The sequence below is a fragment of the Notothenia rossii genome (genome assembly GCF_949606895.1).
Source record: "Notothenia rossii genome assembly, chromosome: 9".
Lineage (NCBI taxonomy): Eukaryota > Metazoa > Chordata > Actinopteri > Perciformes > Nototheniidae > Notothenia > Notothenia rossii.
In genome coordinates, this window is record NC_136907.1 from 23161538 (window position 1) to 23181854 (window position 20317).

Consider the following 20317-nt stretch of genomic DNA (forward strand, 5'->3'; position numbering starts at 1 on the left):
GACAGCAGAACACAGATTCATTTGTAGGTTCCCTTGAAGAAGGGACAACAAGATCCAAAAAGAAAAATCCAGTGACGCAGAAATATCCTGTGTGTGTGTATTCGAGGCATAGGCTTGTTGCCTGTATATAATGAGACCAAAAACAAATGTATGAGTTTGTGAAGAATACCGTGTGAAAAGGCTTACTGACTCTGCTCAGTCTTACAATTTGCTTAACTGGTTGAGCAACATGTTTGTTTAAATGCGAGTGGAGGATTTATTTGTTAATCCTGGATACAAATATATATTAATAACAATGAGATGTTATTCAGAATGAATGAGTTAAAGTGAAAGTTAATAGCATGATCTCCGCTCATATGATTGACTAGCTTGAAGTGTAAGGATAGAGACCGCACCCTTTACAGCTGCACATCAGAAGCAAATTAAAATCTGACGAATTAAGGCTGTACACGATTTAGTCATACTTATTATTTAACAAACTTAATTTTAATGTATTTTTTGAGCCTGCTCATGATTGGCTACATTTCTTCTTGATTTGATAATGCAAATACATATTTCTAGATGGCCTTTTTTTTATTCCACAGTTTTTTGTTAAAATTGCAATCATTTGAAGTAACTAATTCCTGTCAAATGTATTTGTTTGTAACATATATCGTTCCAGCTCCGAACCGGCCCTAGAACCGCGTTGGTGTGAAAGCCCCATTTAATTAAGGTTGTTAAGGGAAGTTCTGAACTTTTGATGCACTGAGGTAATAATATGACTCCTATAAATAATACTCATTCTGTTTGAGCTTAATAATGAAACGAGTGCTTAACATTTACTTTAATCAGCTCTAAAGAACAAAGAATCAAGGCTGAAAACAACTTAAACAGTCAAATGAAATTCACATCGTCATCCAGTTTCGAAGAACAGGCTGTTGTCCACCCACATAAATACTGTTTTGGTGTTTTCCACGGCTGCAGCTGCACAACCTAGAGTGTACAAGTTGTTCCAAGATCATCCTTTTACTTTTGGTTTTTAAAGCCTTGATTTAGATTACCGCCCATGCAAGGTGTATTTTTTGATAATATTCTAACCGTATTACCTACACTGGCAACAAGAACAATGATCAGGGCAGTGCTTTATATTCACCTGCATGGAAGCACAATAATGTTTTTGAAAGTCATGCTGGACTGCACTTATTTTAAGAGTATGCTCAAAGTAAGATTAGTGACACGATAGTGCATACTAACTTGAGCACACTCATTGCTTTATGTGACACTAGAGCAACGCCACATACCATAAATAAACGCACAAGTTTATATTAATACTATCCAATCTTTTGTCTCTAACATAGTTTTGAATCTAAGTTGGCAAATTCTTTTTCTAAGAGTGTTCCTCATTTAGATTTTCAAGAAGCGTCTGACTTTCTGAAATGTATTATCATGAAAGGAACAGCCTCCTCGTTGTCATGTCTGGATGGGGATAAGATAGTTTTATTGGATACAAGGTCATAACGACTGCTTCCCTTTGTCATAAAAGACATTACTACACCCATAATATTCACTCTGGGCCTCAATATTGACACCTGGGGTCAGTATTGTGAGTATAATACAAATAAATGAATACTGTGTGTCAGAGAAGGAGTACTCGAGTCCTGGACTCGCACTCGAGTCGGACTCGAGTGCCGATTTTAGGGACTCGTGACTCGGACTCGCGCACTGATTGACGCGACTCGGACTCGTGAATTCTCGCGTATGCTGACTTGGACTCAGACTCTTGAATTTTCCCCCCCACAATGACTCGGACTCGACTTGTACATTGACGCTCGGACTTGGACTCGAGCAAGTTTTCTCTGGAGTCTGATGTCCACTATCCTGGCGTGTGCACCTGCGAGGCGAGTTCACGTACTGGGCCCAGATATTCCAGTCTAAAGATGTCTAGAGACACACCCTGCATTGTGCTGTATGGATAAAGCACATGGCTACTTAACATGCAGAATGATGTCATTTTGCATGCTAAGTAGCCATGTGGTTTCTGGGGCTCAATCTTTATATGTAAACTGATTTAACCATACAAGTTCCTTCAAAATAAGAGTCCCAATCTTATTACTACCAAAATAAAAGTGCAAAACGAAAACTTTACCATAGGAAAATATTGGCATACAAATATAATCACTTCTCTAAAAGGAAACTCATTTTAAATATAGTTCGGACTCGGACTCGAACACAGGTAATGATGACTCGGACTCGACTCGGACACTCCTTGGGTGACTCGGACTTGGACTCAGACTCGAACCCAGGTAATGATGACTCGGACTCGACTACGACTCTCCCTTTAATTTCATTTAATTTCAAACCTTTATTTATCAGGTGTATCCCATTGAGATCATTGATCTCTTTTTCAAGGGAGACCTGCTCAAGTAGGTTCCACATGAAACATCAAAAAAACATAAACAGAACAACAAAAGGACATCTTACAGCATCATTACAGGGATTACAATTGACATAACTATCCACATGAACAGGTACCAACAGCTTCCGATTGAGTAGCATCCAGTGTTTCCCCTAGGTTTACTGCCTTGGCAGGGTGCTGCTCGGGTACCCCGATTTTTTTTTCGGGGCACTCAGATTTTTTTTATCCTCTGGAGCAGAGAGAGGAGCTGTGGATTATTGTTATTGATATCGTACAGTAACAAAGTATTTGTACATTAAAAAGTAATAAAGTACAGTGTTACACTGTACTTTATTACTTTAATTCAAACTGTATTTCCTTCTTATCATGTAGCCTACACTTCTTCCTTTCATTGATACATTTAAATCACCTAACTACAGCATATAACATACCTGCTGCAACCCTGTGCTGCTGCTGCTGCTTCTCTCTGCCTCATCCTCTATTGCTGAAGGCAGCTCCACCTCATCTGATCTCTGATATGAAAGCAATCGTGTTATGATCATATTGAGCTATTGGTGTGTGAGTCTAACATTAAACAAGCAGTCTGCTTGTCATACATTGCTGACGATAAATTTTAAGTGGCAATTTGTTGAGTCACTGCCGCTAAATGCCGGTAGCATCAAGCTAGCAAATCCTGCATTAGCCTCACATCAACAAGTGACAGAACATCCAATTATCCTGAGCTAATTTACTGAATAAACCAACTCACATCACCTGTCTTTTTTTTCACCCAACTCATTAGACTATTCTTCTGATGGCGTTTGATTGTTGTTTTCTGTCAAATTCAATACTGTAGTTCAAAACCGCGGTACCTGCTCACCATCTGTGAGCTATTTTTAGAATGCGCACTCGTTGTCGCGTTCACGCGCGTCCACCTGGGCAGGCTGTGTGTGTCCTTCTCCCGTGACGATAACGGCTTGCGGTTAAAAAATAATAATAAACGAATTTGAAACTGTGGGGGGACACAAACGGGCAGACAGCAGAGCTGTTGTTCTCCTCCTTTCCTCCGCTCTTGTCTCTGATTGTGAGTGTGTGCATTCGCGTGTGTGTGTGTGGGGGAGCGGAGCCCCGCCCTTCAGAAACAGAGCGGAGGGAGAATGTGAATACGCAAGGCAGTGGACACTGAAACATGCACATTGGATAAATAACATAGGCGTTTAGTTTATTTAATAAAAGAGCACATGTTCAATGTGAAAAGTGACCGTAGATAGATTACTTCAGTTGCAATTTGGTGCTATATTTTTTTTATAGAAGCCCATTTCCGCCACTTGAAAAAAAATAAAATCCCCATGTAAAGTCATAATTCTGAGATAAAAAAGTCGAAATTATGAGATAAAAAGTCATAATGAGATAAAAAGTCATAATTATGAGATAGAAAAAGTCATGAGATAAGAAAGTCGAAAATATGAGATAAAAAGTCATTATGAGATAAGAAAGTCGAAATTATGAGATAAAAAGTCATAATGAGATAAGAAAGTCGAAATTATGAGATAAAAAGTCATAATGAGATAAGTCATAATTATGAGATAGGAAAATGTCATGAGATAAGAAAGTCGAAATAATGAGATAAAAAGTCATGAGATAAGAAAGTCGAAATAATGAGATAAAAAGTCATAATTATGAGATAAGAAGTGCGCATGTGCTGCAGTGGCGCTGTCTTCAAAGGTCCCTTCATCACCTTGCTGCTCTCCACCATGCAAACGGCATCTAGTCCTAAATAAGGTGTAACTACTCTGGTCTTGAAAGAACATTACAGTACGCATCGAACTGATGTCCACAATCACGTTTATTCTCTTCTTTGCACAATCATGAAACACCGTCAAAAAACGGGTTTGCCTAGTAGATCAGCAGTAGAATTACGTTATCACATCGTTGACACTTTTACCGCACACAAACACAATATAAACATCCGGGGCAAGAGGTCACATGACTTCCGGAAAGACAACTCTTATCATTTTTACAAAATAAAACAAAGTTCAAGCCTACATTAAACACTCTTCAAAAAGGACAAAACAATAATAAGGGACCTTTGAGCGTCAGCTACATAAGCTAACTATTACAGGTGACTTCTGTAAATGTTAGATGTTACATATAGCCTATATTGCAGCTAAACAACAATGCAGTTCATAGCTTTGACATTACCTGTTATGAACAATAATATTGCCTATAGTTTTGTGGTAACGTTCACAGGTTAGAGTTAGGCTAGCAACTCACAGCAGCAGTATGCCTACACTATTGTCATTAGTGGCGTGAACGTTACCACAAAACTATAGGCATATATATTATAGTTCATATCAAAACTATGAACTGCATTGTTGTAGTTTATACGTAGATACCGTAGATAGATTACTTCAGTTGCAATTTGGTGCTATGTATATATATATATTTAAAAAAAACAAAAAAACACCTTGAATTTCAGGCAGGGCGCGGGGCTCCGTTGGCAGGGCACAGCGCCCCGCCAAGACAATGGTAGGGGAAACACTGGCCAACCCTTGGTGACTCGGACTTGGACTCGAAGAGCGGTGACTCGAGAGTGACTTGGACTCGAAGAGTGGTAACTCGAGAGTGACTTGGACTCGTGAATTGGTGACTTGACTACAACAGTGCTGTGTGTTAGCATTGTCCGCATTGCTGTAGTGCTGTCCTAGAAAATATATATTAACTCAATTAAAACAGAGGCTGCAGTATTAATCTTACTGTCTTAAAGGTGACTTTCAAATAATAAATACGATGCTTTTGTCTTGCTGCAGGTGGTTCGTTTCTCCAAACATGGTCTAGCTAGTGTCTCTGAGCCAGCAGCAGCTAGCACTGAGCCAGGATGTCCAGCAGCTCGGGCTACCCCCCCACCCAGGGGAGCTTCGGCAACGAGCAGGGTCGCTACCCAGCACACTCTGTCCAGTACTCCTTCACCGGCTCACGCCACCAGCAGGTAAAATAACTTCCTTCTGCATTCTTGTTTGAGACAACTGATGAGTTTGTCTTATCATAACTGGGCTCTCACGCTCAACACTGAAGGCTTTTACGTGTTGACTTTACTCCGAGTCATTGGAAGCTAATATGTAAATTCACTGCTGTGTGTAATAGTTGTATGTCTAAGGGTGTGAGTGACACACAGCGTCATCTTGGATTCCTACATCTGAATTGAGTTTTCTTTTTTTTCTAATATTGAGCGAAGTGTAGGGCTAGAATTTATCCAAATGTTATTACAACTACAATATGATCTAGTTCAATATCTAATACACAATAAGTACAAAAATATGGAAGCTTACAGACGAAAAAATAAATGCTTGTTTGGCACAAATACTACCACACCGTGAACATTTTATCATATTTTTATTTTAATAAATTTTCGAAAATTATAATTCTTTATAATATTGCGAATCATATCGCAATAATCGTGCAGCCCTAGCACTTCATGAGAATATAAAGTCAAGTCAAATCAAAACATCTAAATGTTTAGCACAAGTGGTACTAAACAGGAAACACATTTACCATATATTATAAATTGCAAACATTAGCAGTATGGCTGCTCAGAGCTACATTTTTACTGTAGTTTCCTCTATATATCTTGCTCAGGATTTAATTAAAGAAAATGCATTGTGATTAGGCGCTTTCACACCAATTACTTTTTCATACTTAGTTCCCAATACTTAGTTCATCAGAACTCTTTAGTTCTGATGAACTAAAGGGCAGATCGCGTTCACACCGGAATAAGTCCCTGAGGGAGTATTACTCAAATGAAGCCGCTGACTTCACTTCTTCTTCTTCTGCTTTGGGTTTACTGGCAGGCCGCAAAAAACTTCACGGCTTATACTGCCACCCGAAGTCCCCGGCCGGAAGTCCCCGGAGTTGGGGACTGGCTTCAGTAGAAGCTGCTGGGACTCCCAGCAGCTTCTACTGAAGCCTTCCGAGTAAATCGCCAGAACGCCGACACCTCCTCATCTCCACCGCTCCCATGTTTTCTTTTGTGTTGCCATAAGTTAGTCTGTCTCCGTTGGTGCGCTGGGCTAATGCTAATGCTAATGCCATAAAATACAATGTTGGCTTCACAAAACTTTTCGGAGTTTCACGGGCCGTGGTTTGCAATTCGCCCAGCCAATCAGAAATGGGAACATTTTTCTCCCATGAAAGTACCTGCTCTCTAGCAGGGACTACAAAGGGGGTGAAAAGGTTCTCATGAACTAAGTTCTAGTTCCGGATTTCTTTGTTGTGAACGCAACATTTCAAGAACTATACTGGAAAAAGTACTCCGGTGTGAAAGCGCCTATAGTTATGTCGGATCACATCCCAATGACAGATTTAAGCTAGATTCAACCACATTTTGTAAAGGAAGTAATTTGGACTCGGCTGCAATAACTAACCTGATTAACCAGAGTTCATTTGATTACGTTTATGAGCATGTTTTGGGACTCTATTTTCTTATGAAGAAGAACATTTAATTCTTAAATAACCTTTAATTCTTACATAAATTCAGTTTTTTGTCATGTTAAAATTATATTAAGGTAAACAAATCGCAATGATCCTGGTCTAAATACTCAACACATATTTGGGATATTCTTATCATAATTATGCAGCTCACATCAGTCACATGTTGATTTGACTGTAGTGAATAGTGGATGATGTTTGTCATCCATTTTGGAATGAAATACTTCTTAGAAGCTAACTTTCACAGAAAACTGTCTGCGGGACATTTCTGGGCATTTGGATTGTTTGCTTCCATCTGGGACAAAACTGATATGAAATGTTTCCTGCAATTGCTTGTTCAGGTTTGTTTGGACACTGATAACATTTATGTCTTCTTTACCCAATCCTTTTTTTTTTGGGGATCAAAGCTTTTACTATTTACTAAGGTTTTAATCATTTTCTTGACATCAAGAAATTATTTTTAGTTAACCTGATAGGCGCAGCGTTAGTGGTTCCAGTAACTTCATTGTGCTTTGACTAATGAGGCAAAGATTTGCCTTGCTTCCTATTCTGTTATTATTCTACATTTCCTCCTGTAATGATAATCTTGAGAACCTCGTTTTTTTTTTTACATTCAGGGCTAAACACAACAAATACATTTTGAATATTAAGCCATAAGAAGTCACAATGCTCACATTATGTCTTCATGTTACACTCAGAACTGCTGTTGTTGACTGGTAAAATGCTCATATAGTCCATTTAGGCTTTTTGCCTTTTTATTAGATTGAGTACAGCAGAGAGAATACAGGAAATGAGGAGGGAGAGAGAAGGGGGTGGGGGGAATGCAACCGTTCCTATGTGTAAGAGCAACTGTGGACGGCTGTATTGATGAAAACTGGAGTGTATCTGTTGCATAAGACAGATGTGTTGCCCGGTGACGACAGGATTCGCCTATCTGTCATAATGATTCAGATGCTTTATCTGCAAAGTGCTTTGTTATAGTTGCAGCTTTGCAGGAGGGACTCATAATTACTATAATTGCATAACCTTTCCTGTAGTGTGTTGTATAGGTTTTGTGCATGTAAATGGACTGCAAAGGATGAAAAGTCTCTCCAACACACACTCCCCGCCTGATAAGCCTCGATTGGACTCCTTTGTTTACTTTCGTAAAATAGTGACATCACTACATAACATTTGCGCTTCTATTGGCTAGCGCTGAAACACATTGTATGTGAGGCAGGATGTCTCTAAGCGGTTGACAAATGACAATAGAGCCGGCCAGCTAAGCAATCAGAGCAGAGTGGGCTCTAGTTTAGACCGTTAGGTATTTTGTGACCTTGTTTGATTTGCTTAAATATGTGTTTTTGTGTGTATCTCTTGCTTTCAGGATTTCTCCATCCCAGACTATCGGACTCACATGCAAGATGCTCAGGGTCGAAGGAGACCATCGTTATTGTCTGAATTCCACCCTGGAACTGAAAGGTAAGGCTTTACATTTTTTATATAAGGGTACATATATTGCATTCAAACACATTCATACAGAGGCAGCCGTGCAAGGTGCAACCTGTTCAGGCAGACATTCACACATATTGACACAATTTGGCGTTATGTATCTTGCCCAAGGACACATCTAAATGTTGGTGGATGACTGTTCTACCACCTGAGCTACAGTCGCCCCAACAATCTGTATTAGAGTGTCGTTTTTTCCTTCAGCACACTCTCATGATTACAGTTAGGGAAACATTCATCTGCACAACGAGATCTAGCTTCTGATATTATTTGAATATGTATTGTTTACTTGCAGGCCTCCAGAGAGACGCCATGGTTACGAACAGCAGTTTCACTCGGCGCAGTCTGAGCATGAGGCCTTGGATTCTAAACGCCCTCGCATGGAGACTGTTGCCGAGGCTCACATCTCACGAACACCTTCCACTGCCGGGGGGATTCTCATGCCCATAGGCCATTCAGTACAGGACAGTCTGAGAACCTCTGCAGACGTCAAAAAGGTGGGCTCTGTTCCTCTTCAACGACTTCTGCAAAACAGAAAGGACCCTTTGGTCTATGTCAAGCTTTTGCCCTTACAGTAACAAACACTCCAGGGACTCTTTGCTTGTTTATAGTTTGTTTTACAGCACATGCTGAGAATTTCATAGCCCTCTCGTCAAAAAATAACTTCTGACTCGAAATATGCCCGAGCCCACTAATGGTATGAAACAGCTCTCAACTTGATTTGCTTTTTTTGGGTTTTCCCCTAAATAATCGTGGATGGTACCTGGTCATATTTTGGTAACAACTGGGTCGAGGTTCCAAGTGAGCTAAGCCAATAATAGAAATGGGAGATAAACAATTCAGAACACTAATGGCACATTTCCACTACAGCGCGGTTTAAGCGTACCGTTTTTGATTGCGTTTCCACTTGGCGTAGTACCGGCTAGCGGGTACTATTTCACAGTTTCTCTGGCCCCATAAAATCGAGGTTCTTAGCGGGCCAACAACCAGGCTGAGTCGGCCTGAGTATGCTAAACTAGAGAGAGAATCGCTGGCAAGGGGGCTACAACTACAACGCAATGAACATGTTTGACCGTGATTTAATTGTAATACACGTTTCAAAATGATGCCGAAGTAACAACATACTGATACCGGTTAGTAAAAACCATGAATTAATGCTTTGTCTGCAGACGGACGGCAGGCGAAAAACCTTTTTAAAATGCGTGTTTTCTGAATGGAGATTGGTTAAGCTAACGTTGTATATGCTCCGACCGTCCACACTCACAACAACGGCCTATACAGACATAAATAAACATCAAACAAGTGGTTTGTACTTGTTTAACTTTTGTCTAGTTTCTGAACAGATATGAGGAGCTGTGAGCTTGAGTGCTAACAGCTAACAGCTGATGTTGTTTTTCTGTGGTTCGCATTGGAGATGACGTCAGGGCTCCGCCTACACTGCGTTACTATAGTTAATGCCCCAGCTATTAAACTGTAATGGAAACGCAGCATAAAGTGAGCCAGTCCTAACGGGGCCTAACAAGGCCTAACTATACCGTACTAAGCCGAGCGAGGCCCTGCAATGGAAATGCGCCATAATTGGCTCGAGACAATCGTGTTTGCTATGCGTGGGAAATTCTGCACAAAACCACCACTAAAATAAATGGTAGTACTAGTATAGTATTAACTCGACCAAGATATAAAATAAAGAAATGGCTGTCTGCAATAGGACGCTGTTCGCTTGGTGGTACAATTGAAGACAACGCAAACCTTTCTTTGGATGTCGATATAGAAAGCAAGTGTCACGTTGAAGATGATTTCAAAGGAGTTTCACATGGCGTTTCTATCAACGGATAATCCCGCCTACAGTGAGGGGGTACCATCTGCAGTGGAAAACAAATAGATAAAAGGACCTGGTACCAAAAGTGAGTTGAGTCAAGCAGAACCATGCAGTTGGAACGAGGCAATAGTTAAATACCAAAACCAAAATGTAGGCTCTTCCGGACAATCCCTCTCTGACTGTGTGTTCACTTTCACAGTTGATATCTGCAGAACTGGATAGAATCATTTTGTTTTCTACAGATCTTTAGCTGTAGTTACATTCTAACTCAATTATCCCTGTTGTTTTCGCCAGGACTCTCAGTTCTCTGTCAAAGTAGAGTCCACTTCCCAAGGAGGACATGCACTACACATGGGGGATGACCAGGACGCTTCTCCCTCTAAACTGTCCAAGGAGGAGCTGATCCAGAGTATGGACCGTGTGGACCGAGAGATCGCTAAAGTGGAGCAGCAGATTTTCAAGCTAAAGAAAAAGCAGGTTGGTTACCTTGTTAAACCGTTGTCTCTGCAGGTAAACTCAACATCATGTTTGAGGTTTTAGAACAAATTGCACAAGTCATTTCAATTGCTATTTTAATTAGGCAAGAACTAATTCGAAAAAAAATTAAGAACGCCAATGAACAGTTGTTAATCCTCATGTACTTTAAAACAACAAATAAATGCTGTAAACATGTTGATTTGATATCTTGTGTTATGCTTTAGATTTAAAATATCAGGATTTACTTAATTTGTATGTCAAAGGTATTTTTTGCTTACATTGACATGAATGTGTTTAGTTGGCATTTGTATCTTTTTTTTTATCCAGCAGCTTTTTCAAGTTACCAATCCAGTTACAAATTCAGTTTAAGGCTGGTCGATATGTTGATATTATGATATGAGACTAGATATTGTCTTTGATTTTTGAGTGTCGTCCTCTCTTGGTTTTTAAGGCTGCATTACAGTGATGTCATTTTCCAAATTCATCAGACTGTTTGTAACTGTTATATTATGATTCAATAAATCCGCATTGCTGATAATTGTTTAAAAAATGTTCACTGAGTAAATAACTTGTGAACGCTTCAATGGTCAACCCTTAACTATCGTCACAACAACAAGTATTTTGCCAAAAATATTGGAAAATTTGATTTCCTACATGTTGCTCAGCCCTCTTTGAATTATATATTGTAAAGATAACGAGTTGTTGTCGGCTTAATGTGCAGCTAGCTTCCATGCTTCTCCAGCAGTCTTTGGACCTTGTGATCTCTGGTGTTCATGTTAACAGACTGTCAGCACACAGAGCTTTGGCTTGCACTTTGTCTGCTTCTGATTTTTTTTATCTCATAATTTGGGCTATTAGATACCTTTAAGGATCTATGGCCTAATAATCCTGTACCTATCATTTCCTGTACATCAATGTACAAATAAGGTGCTGAACTTTCTACAGGCTTATTTCTTCACAAGAAAATATTTCTGTGTGGATAAGCTTTTGTTTAATCCAGTTTGTGGCTGTTTTTATGCCATTTTTTTTCTCCTGAAATCCACCTCGTTAGAAAGGAATGTGAGATGAGTTTTGCTAGGAGAGTTTATCCAGTCTGCATTTTTCCCAAGTCGTTTAGGAATTTATTTGTTTATTCAAGGTATTTCAGGAACTCTTAATCTCGTGTCTGTAACCTGGTAGTTGACATAACCTTTAACTCGTAAACATTGACCTTCCAAATACTCACCAGTTCAAGCCTGCAGTTCTTTAAAAAAAACTTGAACAAGAGAGAGAGGAAGTAATCTGACCATACCTGCATGGCCTTATATTATCATAAACTGAGATCACATTAGTGTAGCTGCATCTCTCCTTTCCTTAACTTTTCCCACGTGAAAAGGAATACAGATAAAAATCATACAAAATGTTGATTACAGTCATGATAAGAAAAGAGGCCTCTATTGCCTCTATTTTTCCGTGTATTTCGTCTTGTGTGATATTGGTCAAAATGTGTTTGTTGTCTCTTAGCAACAACTGGAAGAGGAAGCAGCAAAGCCGATGGAGCCAGAAAGGCCAGCGACCCCTCCCCCAGTGGAGCACAAGCATCGCAGCATAGTCCAGATCATCTACGATGAAAACAGGGTCAGTCATCAATGACACAACAACACTTTTATGGCCATGTTGTTTGTGTTGCAGCTATTTATTTTGTTCTCATCTCTATGATTATTCAAAGTTAGAAGAAGCTATTTTTGCTTTTCAAACAGCCAGGGTTAACCAGCTAAAATTGTACAGAGCCGCGCCAAGCGCCTCACAGCAGGGGATAACCATGGCGACCATGGCCAAGATGGGAAAGTTTCCTCTCTTAAAACCAAGTTATTTTGCACTAAACTGAAGGCTGAACATGTGTCTTTAAGTCTTCTTTGCTCTGCTCTCAGTAATGTATTTTCTTCTTACTGAATCTCTATGGTTTGGTGATTTATTTTCTCTCTATGGTGCAAGTTTGTTTTCTGTATCACTCTTATTTTTCTTTCAGCTAGGTGATGTTAGTCAAGATACTGCTGATGCTATTGAAACTCACTCCAGAGGGAACTTTGGGATTTTAGCATGCACAAAAACCTATATAACAAACACAAGTATGGCCCCTTTTAAATTCAAACTAGTGGGAGGCTTTTATTGTTGGAGCACTTGCAGGAAATATAGGAGTTAACCGAATGTCTCTATTGATACTTTGTTCCATAAAAAGTGTGGTTCATCATGAGATATAGCTTTAATGTTTGTGAAACTCGCCCCAGATTTGTTGTAACACAGCATTTTGCAAAGCAATGTTTTTTTTCCTTTTCATAAAAAAAAAAATGTTGGAATGCACAGAGGTTCATGCATGATTTATATATTATTCTAGAAGTTAACCATGTTTACTGCAGTTTCATTTTGGCAGAAATGTCCATTTCCTCAATTCTTTTTTTAAAATGTTATTACATTTAGTTTTAGTAAAGCTCAGGGGCAGGCATCCTTATCTGTGTTTCAGCTAAACAATAGGGAAATGAGTGGGTGAGGGTTTTTTGGAGGACACTGGGGTTCGTGTCTGTCAGACATTGTTGTGGCAGGAAAGCGCTGAGACACGCCTTCCTCCTCAGTTAGCTATTAACCCTTCACGCTGCGAAGCTGCTCCCAACCATGTACATCATTCGTCTGGCAGCTGTGTTTGTTTTTCAGAGTCTGAAGATGACACTTATGGGAAGGGAAAATAAAGAGTTATTCAGTATTGTTCTGATGAGCTTGAAAAAGCTTCCAGTCTTCACTGATCCAAGAAATGTCCCTGTCACTAGCCAACCCTATTGGTTATACCTCGGCAGGCGCACATTTTCGTGTGAAATTCTTGCTTCTCTAAGCCGTTTGCAGTTGCTCACTTTTATCATTGTAATCTTAGTTTATTTTGACTTTATACATTTACCTGAATCTTTTAGTCCTATGTTAGAGACTACACCCCTGATTAGTTAATTAACTGGACAAATTGAATTGCTGTAATAATTGTAAAAGCATTTATCAAAAGCCTGTCCATGTGTAGCTACTTGATTAATATAAGCTTCTATTAATGCTGTAGCCAGTAACATCACAGAAGTATTACATTTATACGAATACAACCCACATAGTGATTTGTAAAATGGATTGTTTACCAGGTGTAACGTTTTTTTGTTTTGGCTGAAACTACAGTTTCTCTTCATTATTGTAGGTCTTCTAATTCATGATTCTTCTTTTTTTTTTGTAGAAAAAAGCTGAAGAGGCCCATAAAGTCCTGGAAGGCTTTGGTCCTAAGGTTGAGCTGGTATGTTTTTGAACAGATGATTATGTGTTTCGTCCTTGCATATGGAGACGGTTATGCTGAGCTCAGTAGCAGGTTAGATATTACTGCTTGCCCAAAGGCTAATGATTAACTCCCTGTCTTTCCCTTGTCTGATTGTTCCTTTCTTAGCCCCTCTACAATCAGCCATCAGACACAAAGGTGTACCATGACAACATCAAGACGTGAGTATCTAATTCCACGGATGAATTTCATGAACATCTGTCAGCTTTGGCATAGGGACCATCTAAGCTGAAGAGAGAGTGCTGACATCAGCATGATAAACCTAGCTGATATTTCTTTCTTTTAATGAGTCACCAGATTGCCACCCCTTTATTATCGCAAATGATATCCCTCCTAGTTAAGGGGTTTAAGGTCAGGCCATTTATGATAAGAGTCTTCTCAGTTTGAAACAGGAGAGCGACCCATTTAAACGAAGACCCCTCTTTGTGAATGTAAACACTATCAGGGCCGGCCCAAATATTTTCTCCCTACCGCCCCCATCATGCGTCAGCAAAAGATTTCACAGTAGGGCTGTGCGATTATGGCAAAAATCATAATCACGATTATTTCTGGTCAATATTGATATCACGATTATTAAATACGATTATTAATTGACTTTGAAAACATGCATTTATTGAACTTTAAAACAAATGAAAAATAATAATCTGAACAGTATGTTTTTAACAGTTGATTAACCTGAACTTTAAGTATAATTCAACTGAAAAACCAATCAAAATATTAAATTATACATTTATATCTACATTTAAATAAATAATATCAAAATAATAAATACCAATAAAGAAGATTACAAATATTTTGGAGCGCATTTCCACAACCTACTAAACATATATAAATATGATAACTAATGTCACTCACAACCTGTAATGTTTAATTATACTGCTACACGCAGTACTCTTATTTTGGTAACCCCTTACCCGGAAACCGGAAGTAGTTAAGAGGCTCCGGCTTGACGAGGTTAGTGAAAGTTGACTGAACGCTAGAGACCGGAGAATAAAGACACGGCAACTAAAGCTTCCCTTGTAACGTGTTTATATGGATTTATTAAATAGACCGGCAAGTCACAACACAACCTGGCCGAGAGGGCTTTTAGGGAGGGGGGGGTTGCAGGATGTATAACGCAAGAAAAATTGAGAGCATCATTCCGAAAGGGAATGCAGCAAAATAATCGTTTTTTTCGATTACGTTGTTTTCATAATCGTTGCAAGCCAAAATCGTAATCGAGATTAAAATACGGTTAATTGCACAGCCCTAGTTCAGTTTGTTTTAGCTGCAGCAGTGCAAAAAAAAAACAGTGATGTCAATTATCCATTTGAAAATGTGTTGGAAAATAAATCAAGCTCAATTCGTTAACACACTTTCAGATGGAAAACTTGTACTACTTGAAGGGACTACTTTTCATTAAAGATTAATCTGACAATTACCTCCTCAATTATTTAATTCATCAATTTGTCTGAAAATGTCCAGAAATTGTAAAAAAAAAAACACAACAATTCTTGTGAGCCAAAGTTTACATATTTAAACTGTCTGCCATTATTATTATTTTTAACTTTCAGTCCGAAACACAAAGAAATTCAGTTTATTATCAGAAGACAGAAACAGCAAAAACTCCCATCTTGGAGGCTGGAACCAGTGTTTTTCTTTTGGCATTTTTGCTCAAGCTATTACTTAAAAAAACACTCATTCATCAAAGTTGTTGCAGATACATTTTCTGCATATTAATTAATTGTGTACATTTGCAGCTTTTAATAGCAGCTTTAATATAGAGAATTAGTCGGTCAATGGAGATAAATCCATTCTTAACTATTTTTAAGGTTTTATTACAATAGTACTATTTAAAAAGAGTGGGTTTTTCTTCCTGGAAGTAGATTCCCAGACTTCCCTTTGTACTGACTAAGTTTTGTTGCTGGAGTATCTTCTGGGACAATACTATTTTTGTGTTAGCCTGCTTCATATGCCTTATTGTAAATACCCAAACCTTTTCTGGTAAACACAGTAATATCATATTTTTACTGATTTTAAGTATTGTTCTCTTTCAGCAACCAAGTGATGAGGAAGAAGCTGATTCTGTTCTTTAAGAGGAGGAACCACGCTCGTAAACAGAGGGTAAGTGTCCCAGGCTATCAGATAAGCATTGTGGAAGTTCTATGTGTTTGTGTCGGGACTCTGGACACAAGACACATTAGAGGCTCCACCCATTTCCATAGTCGTGTTGTCACCTATGGTTGTCACGCCATACCTGGTCGACTGTTTGCACTCTGCTGCCTTCAGCTGACCGGGCGCAATATTATTGGGATTGTTAAAGCTTTTGATAAGTGGTATCTTCCCTGTTTACTTAAGCCTATGTAATATTGACACACTAGATATACTATTACATTTGCAATTTTTGTATGCGTCACACACCCGGAGAGAACTCTGCTTTTATATTGCTTGTCATCTTAAATGTACTTGTATCTAATACATATTAAAAAGAAACTCCTGTAAGGGAGGCGTGTGGTGCAGTGGATAGAGCCTTGGTGTTGGGATCAGGGGGTCGCAGGTTCAAACTCCACTGCAGTCAGCATGTCGTTGTGTCCCTGGGCAAGACACTTCACCCCAAATTGCTCCTGTGGGGATTTGGATAAAAGCGTCTAACAAGTAACATGTAATGTAATTACGAGGTGTCTGTGTAGTGTGACAAAAAATTAGGGCTGCAGTGACAATGCTTTATAGTCTTAGAATCTGCAGCTCTGTAAGGATGTACTTGAGCTAAATGCTTTTTTGCGAGCATTAGCTAATTAACCCTAAAAACAATAACAGCTAAGAGTGATGGGAGTGTTATTAACTTTTTGGTATTAGACAAAAGTGTTAGACAATTAAAAGTTTGATGTGATAATAACATTTAAGGGACCACCAAAGTAATTTCAAAACATTTTAATTAAACCACCAGCCACTACAGGCGGCTATTCTCTAAGGACCATGGAGGACTACAAAAGTTCATGGCACTCAAGTTGTTGACATATTTCAGTCTTAAGCAGAGTGGTGAACCAACTGACCCCATTTGCCATCCTGCTTTTAGCATGGCTTATAGAAATAATGCCTTGATGTATTTGTACTACAGGAAATGCCTTGGTTTCCCCTGTTTGTTGAAAAGTATTGTGCAGGCCAAGAAGTGCTTTTGTTGCCAGCATAACAATAAATATGGTCACATTGAATAACAGAGAAATACGCCAGCCAATCGACTGTCCCTCTGGCTTTTTTCTTACTATCCAGCAAATTTAAATATTTCAGAATCACCCCATGTTGAAACAACAACAGGGCTTTTTTTTGTATTGCAATGGCTTAGTGCAACCTACCTTTCTTTGCCTGTTCCCTGTCGGAAACGGACCCTTTGGTCTCTGAACAATGGCAGAGTGCAAATGGCTAAGTGCCAAGAGGAAGGTGAATTGTTGGTCCCCTGCTGCAGAGAGTGGACAATACAAAGCTGTATTGTCCTCCCAATAAAGGAGTCTTTCCATATCTTAACTTAATATGTGAACCCTTCCACCCCTTCACCTCATGGCTTAGTGCTCATTGAAACACCAATTTAAACTAGAGAATGCAATTCCTGAAGAAATTGCTAGTGGGAATGCTTTATGCTGAAAATCTGACGCTAAACTGTTGAAATGTAATGTGTAAGAAAAAAAGTGAATAATTTAGATTGAAATGATACATGAACACTGGGGGCTTGAATGTGTGATGAGAGAAGAAAATAAAGTGAAAAGGCTTGGAATAGCAGCAGAATATTTTAACCGCAAACTTCTGAACTAACTTGATGGCGAATGATCTGTCGCCATGGCAACGGCATTTGATGACACCTCATAATACGTTTAGATGCGTTGATGGCTGCATTGTTACCAAACCTGTGAAGTTTTGGGCTGTTAGGAGTATTTTCACTGAAGTTATGAGAAAACCGTGTTTCAAGACGAGCATTGTGTTGCCATGGCAACGACATTTGAAGAAATCTCAAAACTGTCCCGTAGATGTCTTCACAGCTGGACTGTTAGCACACTTGTGAAGTTTGAGCACTTTTTGAACATTTGCATAGGAGTTATAGCGACATCATGTTTTATGGCGAGGGATGCGTTTCCATGGAAACGGCATATGGTGAGATCTCAAATTTGGCGTAGAGCTGTTGAGGCATGGACCGTTGATATACAAGTGAAGATTGGGGGACGATTGGACCGTGTCCATTGGACTTATAGCGACATCATGTTTCATGGCGAGTGGTCCGTCGCCATGGCAAAGGCATTTGATGACACCCCATACTACGCTTAGATACGTTGATGGCTGCATCGTTACCAATCCTGTGAAGTTCTGGGCTGCTTGGAGTATTTTCACTGAAGTTATGAGAAAATCGTGTTTCAAGGCGAGCATTGTGTTGCTATGGCAACGGCATTTGAAGACATCTCAAAACTGTCCTGTAGATGTCTTCACGGCTGGACTGTTTGCACACTGCTATCTGAAGTCTGCTGCTCTGAGCATGTCAGTTGGAGTGATGACATCATCGTGTTCCATTGCACAGGTGTGTATAGTTGAGCTAACGAGGTGCCTAGACTTCAAAGGCTTCATTGTTCTGAATGAGAGATGAACCTCTTACATGTGAACGTTTTGTGGAAGAACCGTAACAGATATCTGTGAAATTTCAAAACGTGAAGCATGTCAAGGAAGTTGAGTATCTGAAGTGTAATTTGTGTGTACTTTCGGGTTAATAATGTGGCCTTTTTGGCAGTTTAACTAAAGGTGTGCGGCTGCTGCTGTGAGGAAATATCTGCCTGAAATTACAATGGGCTTTAATGGAGACATGTTGAACGTTTTTGTCACTTCATGCCCTCAAGAGGCACTTTGTTTAATTATTTTTGCTTAATTATTTGTCATTTTTCAAGCTACGGGATGTTTTCCTACATTTGTCATGAAAAATGATGTCTCAGGAATTTAGGGTTTAGGAATTATGGCTATTTAAAAAATTTTTTAGAAGGCACATTTCAAACTGTCCTCCACTCTAACTCTGACATCACGCACTCTGCCTTAACGAGCTGCGCAATGTTAAAGTTCAAATGTTAAAATTGTGTGGAATTATGGTATGTATCTCTGGAATTATGAAAGTTATGAATGAGAAAAGTAATAGCCATCCATTCCCGACCGAGCTGAACGTTTTGATGTTTGAACAGAGTTTCTGCGATGTTCAATGCGGGAGAAGAAGCGTGGCAAAATAAGTCGGCGGGATAATAAACTTTTCGTGCGTAGAAGAACACTTAGTTGGAATGCTGTTAACAGCATTCCCACTAAACATGTTAACAGCATTCCCACTAAACAAGCACTTGAAAACTATTTGTCAACAGAAAAGCTGCTTCGGAAAAAAGCTGTGCCTTAGTCAGGATGCTGAGTTAGGCGGTTATTTAAAAGATTAACATACAACATCACAGCTGCCATGTGCAGTTGGTCTGCATAATTACCAGGTTAAAACAGATTGAATAGACATGCAAAAAAAACTGTCAAATCTAAACATTTTCAGTTTTTCAATGTTGCAAAAGAAGCTTCAAACTATTTAGTACAGCTCCGAAGTGTTTCATCTACTGTACCTTCAAAAAACTGAGCGCTGACTATTGCTTCAATAGAAACCTGAGAATCCATATACCATAATACAAATTGCATGTACTGTAATTTAGAATCAGTTGTATTCATTCAGGGAAATCTATTTGAAAGGTTTTTCCCAAAAAAGCCTTTATTTTTAAGTAAGTCTCTAAGGAGGTCAAACTTATAGGACTGACATATCTCAATACCCTTTTAATCCGCATTACAGTCTGTGGTTTAAAAGAACGGTGTACATGCAGATTTTATTTATATATATTGTATACAAAAAGGTTCTTTTTGGCTCATGGTTTGGCAGGAAGACATTTTGGCTCTTACTATAGTGATAGAGGCCAGGAACCCACTCCTGATATCCCATTGGTTTCCCACACTGTGCTCACAGGAACAGAAGATCTGCCAGCGCTACGACCAGCTGATGGAAGCGTGGGAGAAGAAGGTTGATCGAATGGAGAATAACCCCAGACGCAAAGCCAAAGATGGCAGAACACGGGAGTATTACGAAAGGCAATTCCCCGAGATCCGCAAGCAGAGAGAACAACAGGAGCGATTCCAGAGGTAAACCGGTTTACCTGTGAACCGTCCACATAGAGACATTATACCCCTATTTTTGTTTCTGTTAATATTGGTTCTTGGTTCAGAAGCTCACAAATCTCGCCTTTTTCTACTCCTTTCTATAGTGCATATTGGTTGATTTACATCAACACAATACATTTTTTTTTCAGGCAGCATT

The 20317-nt window shown here is 39.2% G+C and overlaps 1 protein-coding gene across 6 annotated transcripts in view; it reads left to right on the top strand.

Moving 5' to 3' along the window:
* The window catches only part of ncor1 (nuclear receptor corepressor 1), a 69722-nt gene that overhangs the window by 1831 nt on the left and 47574 nt on the right, over positions 1–20317 (top strand). For all 6 annotated transcript variants that reach the window (XM_079651573.1, XM_079651575.1, XM_079651576.1 and 3 more), the window contains exons 2-10: positions 5185–5363; positions 8226–8320; positions 8643–8844; positions 10461–10643; positions 12147–12260; positions 13885–13941; positions 14089–14141; positions 16017–16083; positions 19970–20142. In XM_079651573.1, coding sequence (XP_079507699.1) covers positions 5253–5363; positions 8226–8320; positions 8643–8844; positions 10461–10643; positions 12147–12260; positions 13885–13941; positions 14089–14141; positions 16017–16083; positions 19970–20142 — 1055 coding nt within the window. In that variant the 5' untranslated portion in view covers positions 5185–5252. The remainder of the gene's footprint in view (positions 1–5184; positions 5364–8225; positions 8321–8642; positions 8845–10460; positions 10644–12146; positions 12261–13884; positions 13942–14088; positions 14142–16016; positions 16084–19969; positions 20143–20317) is intronic.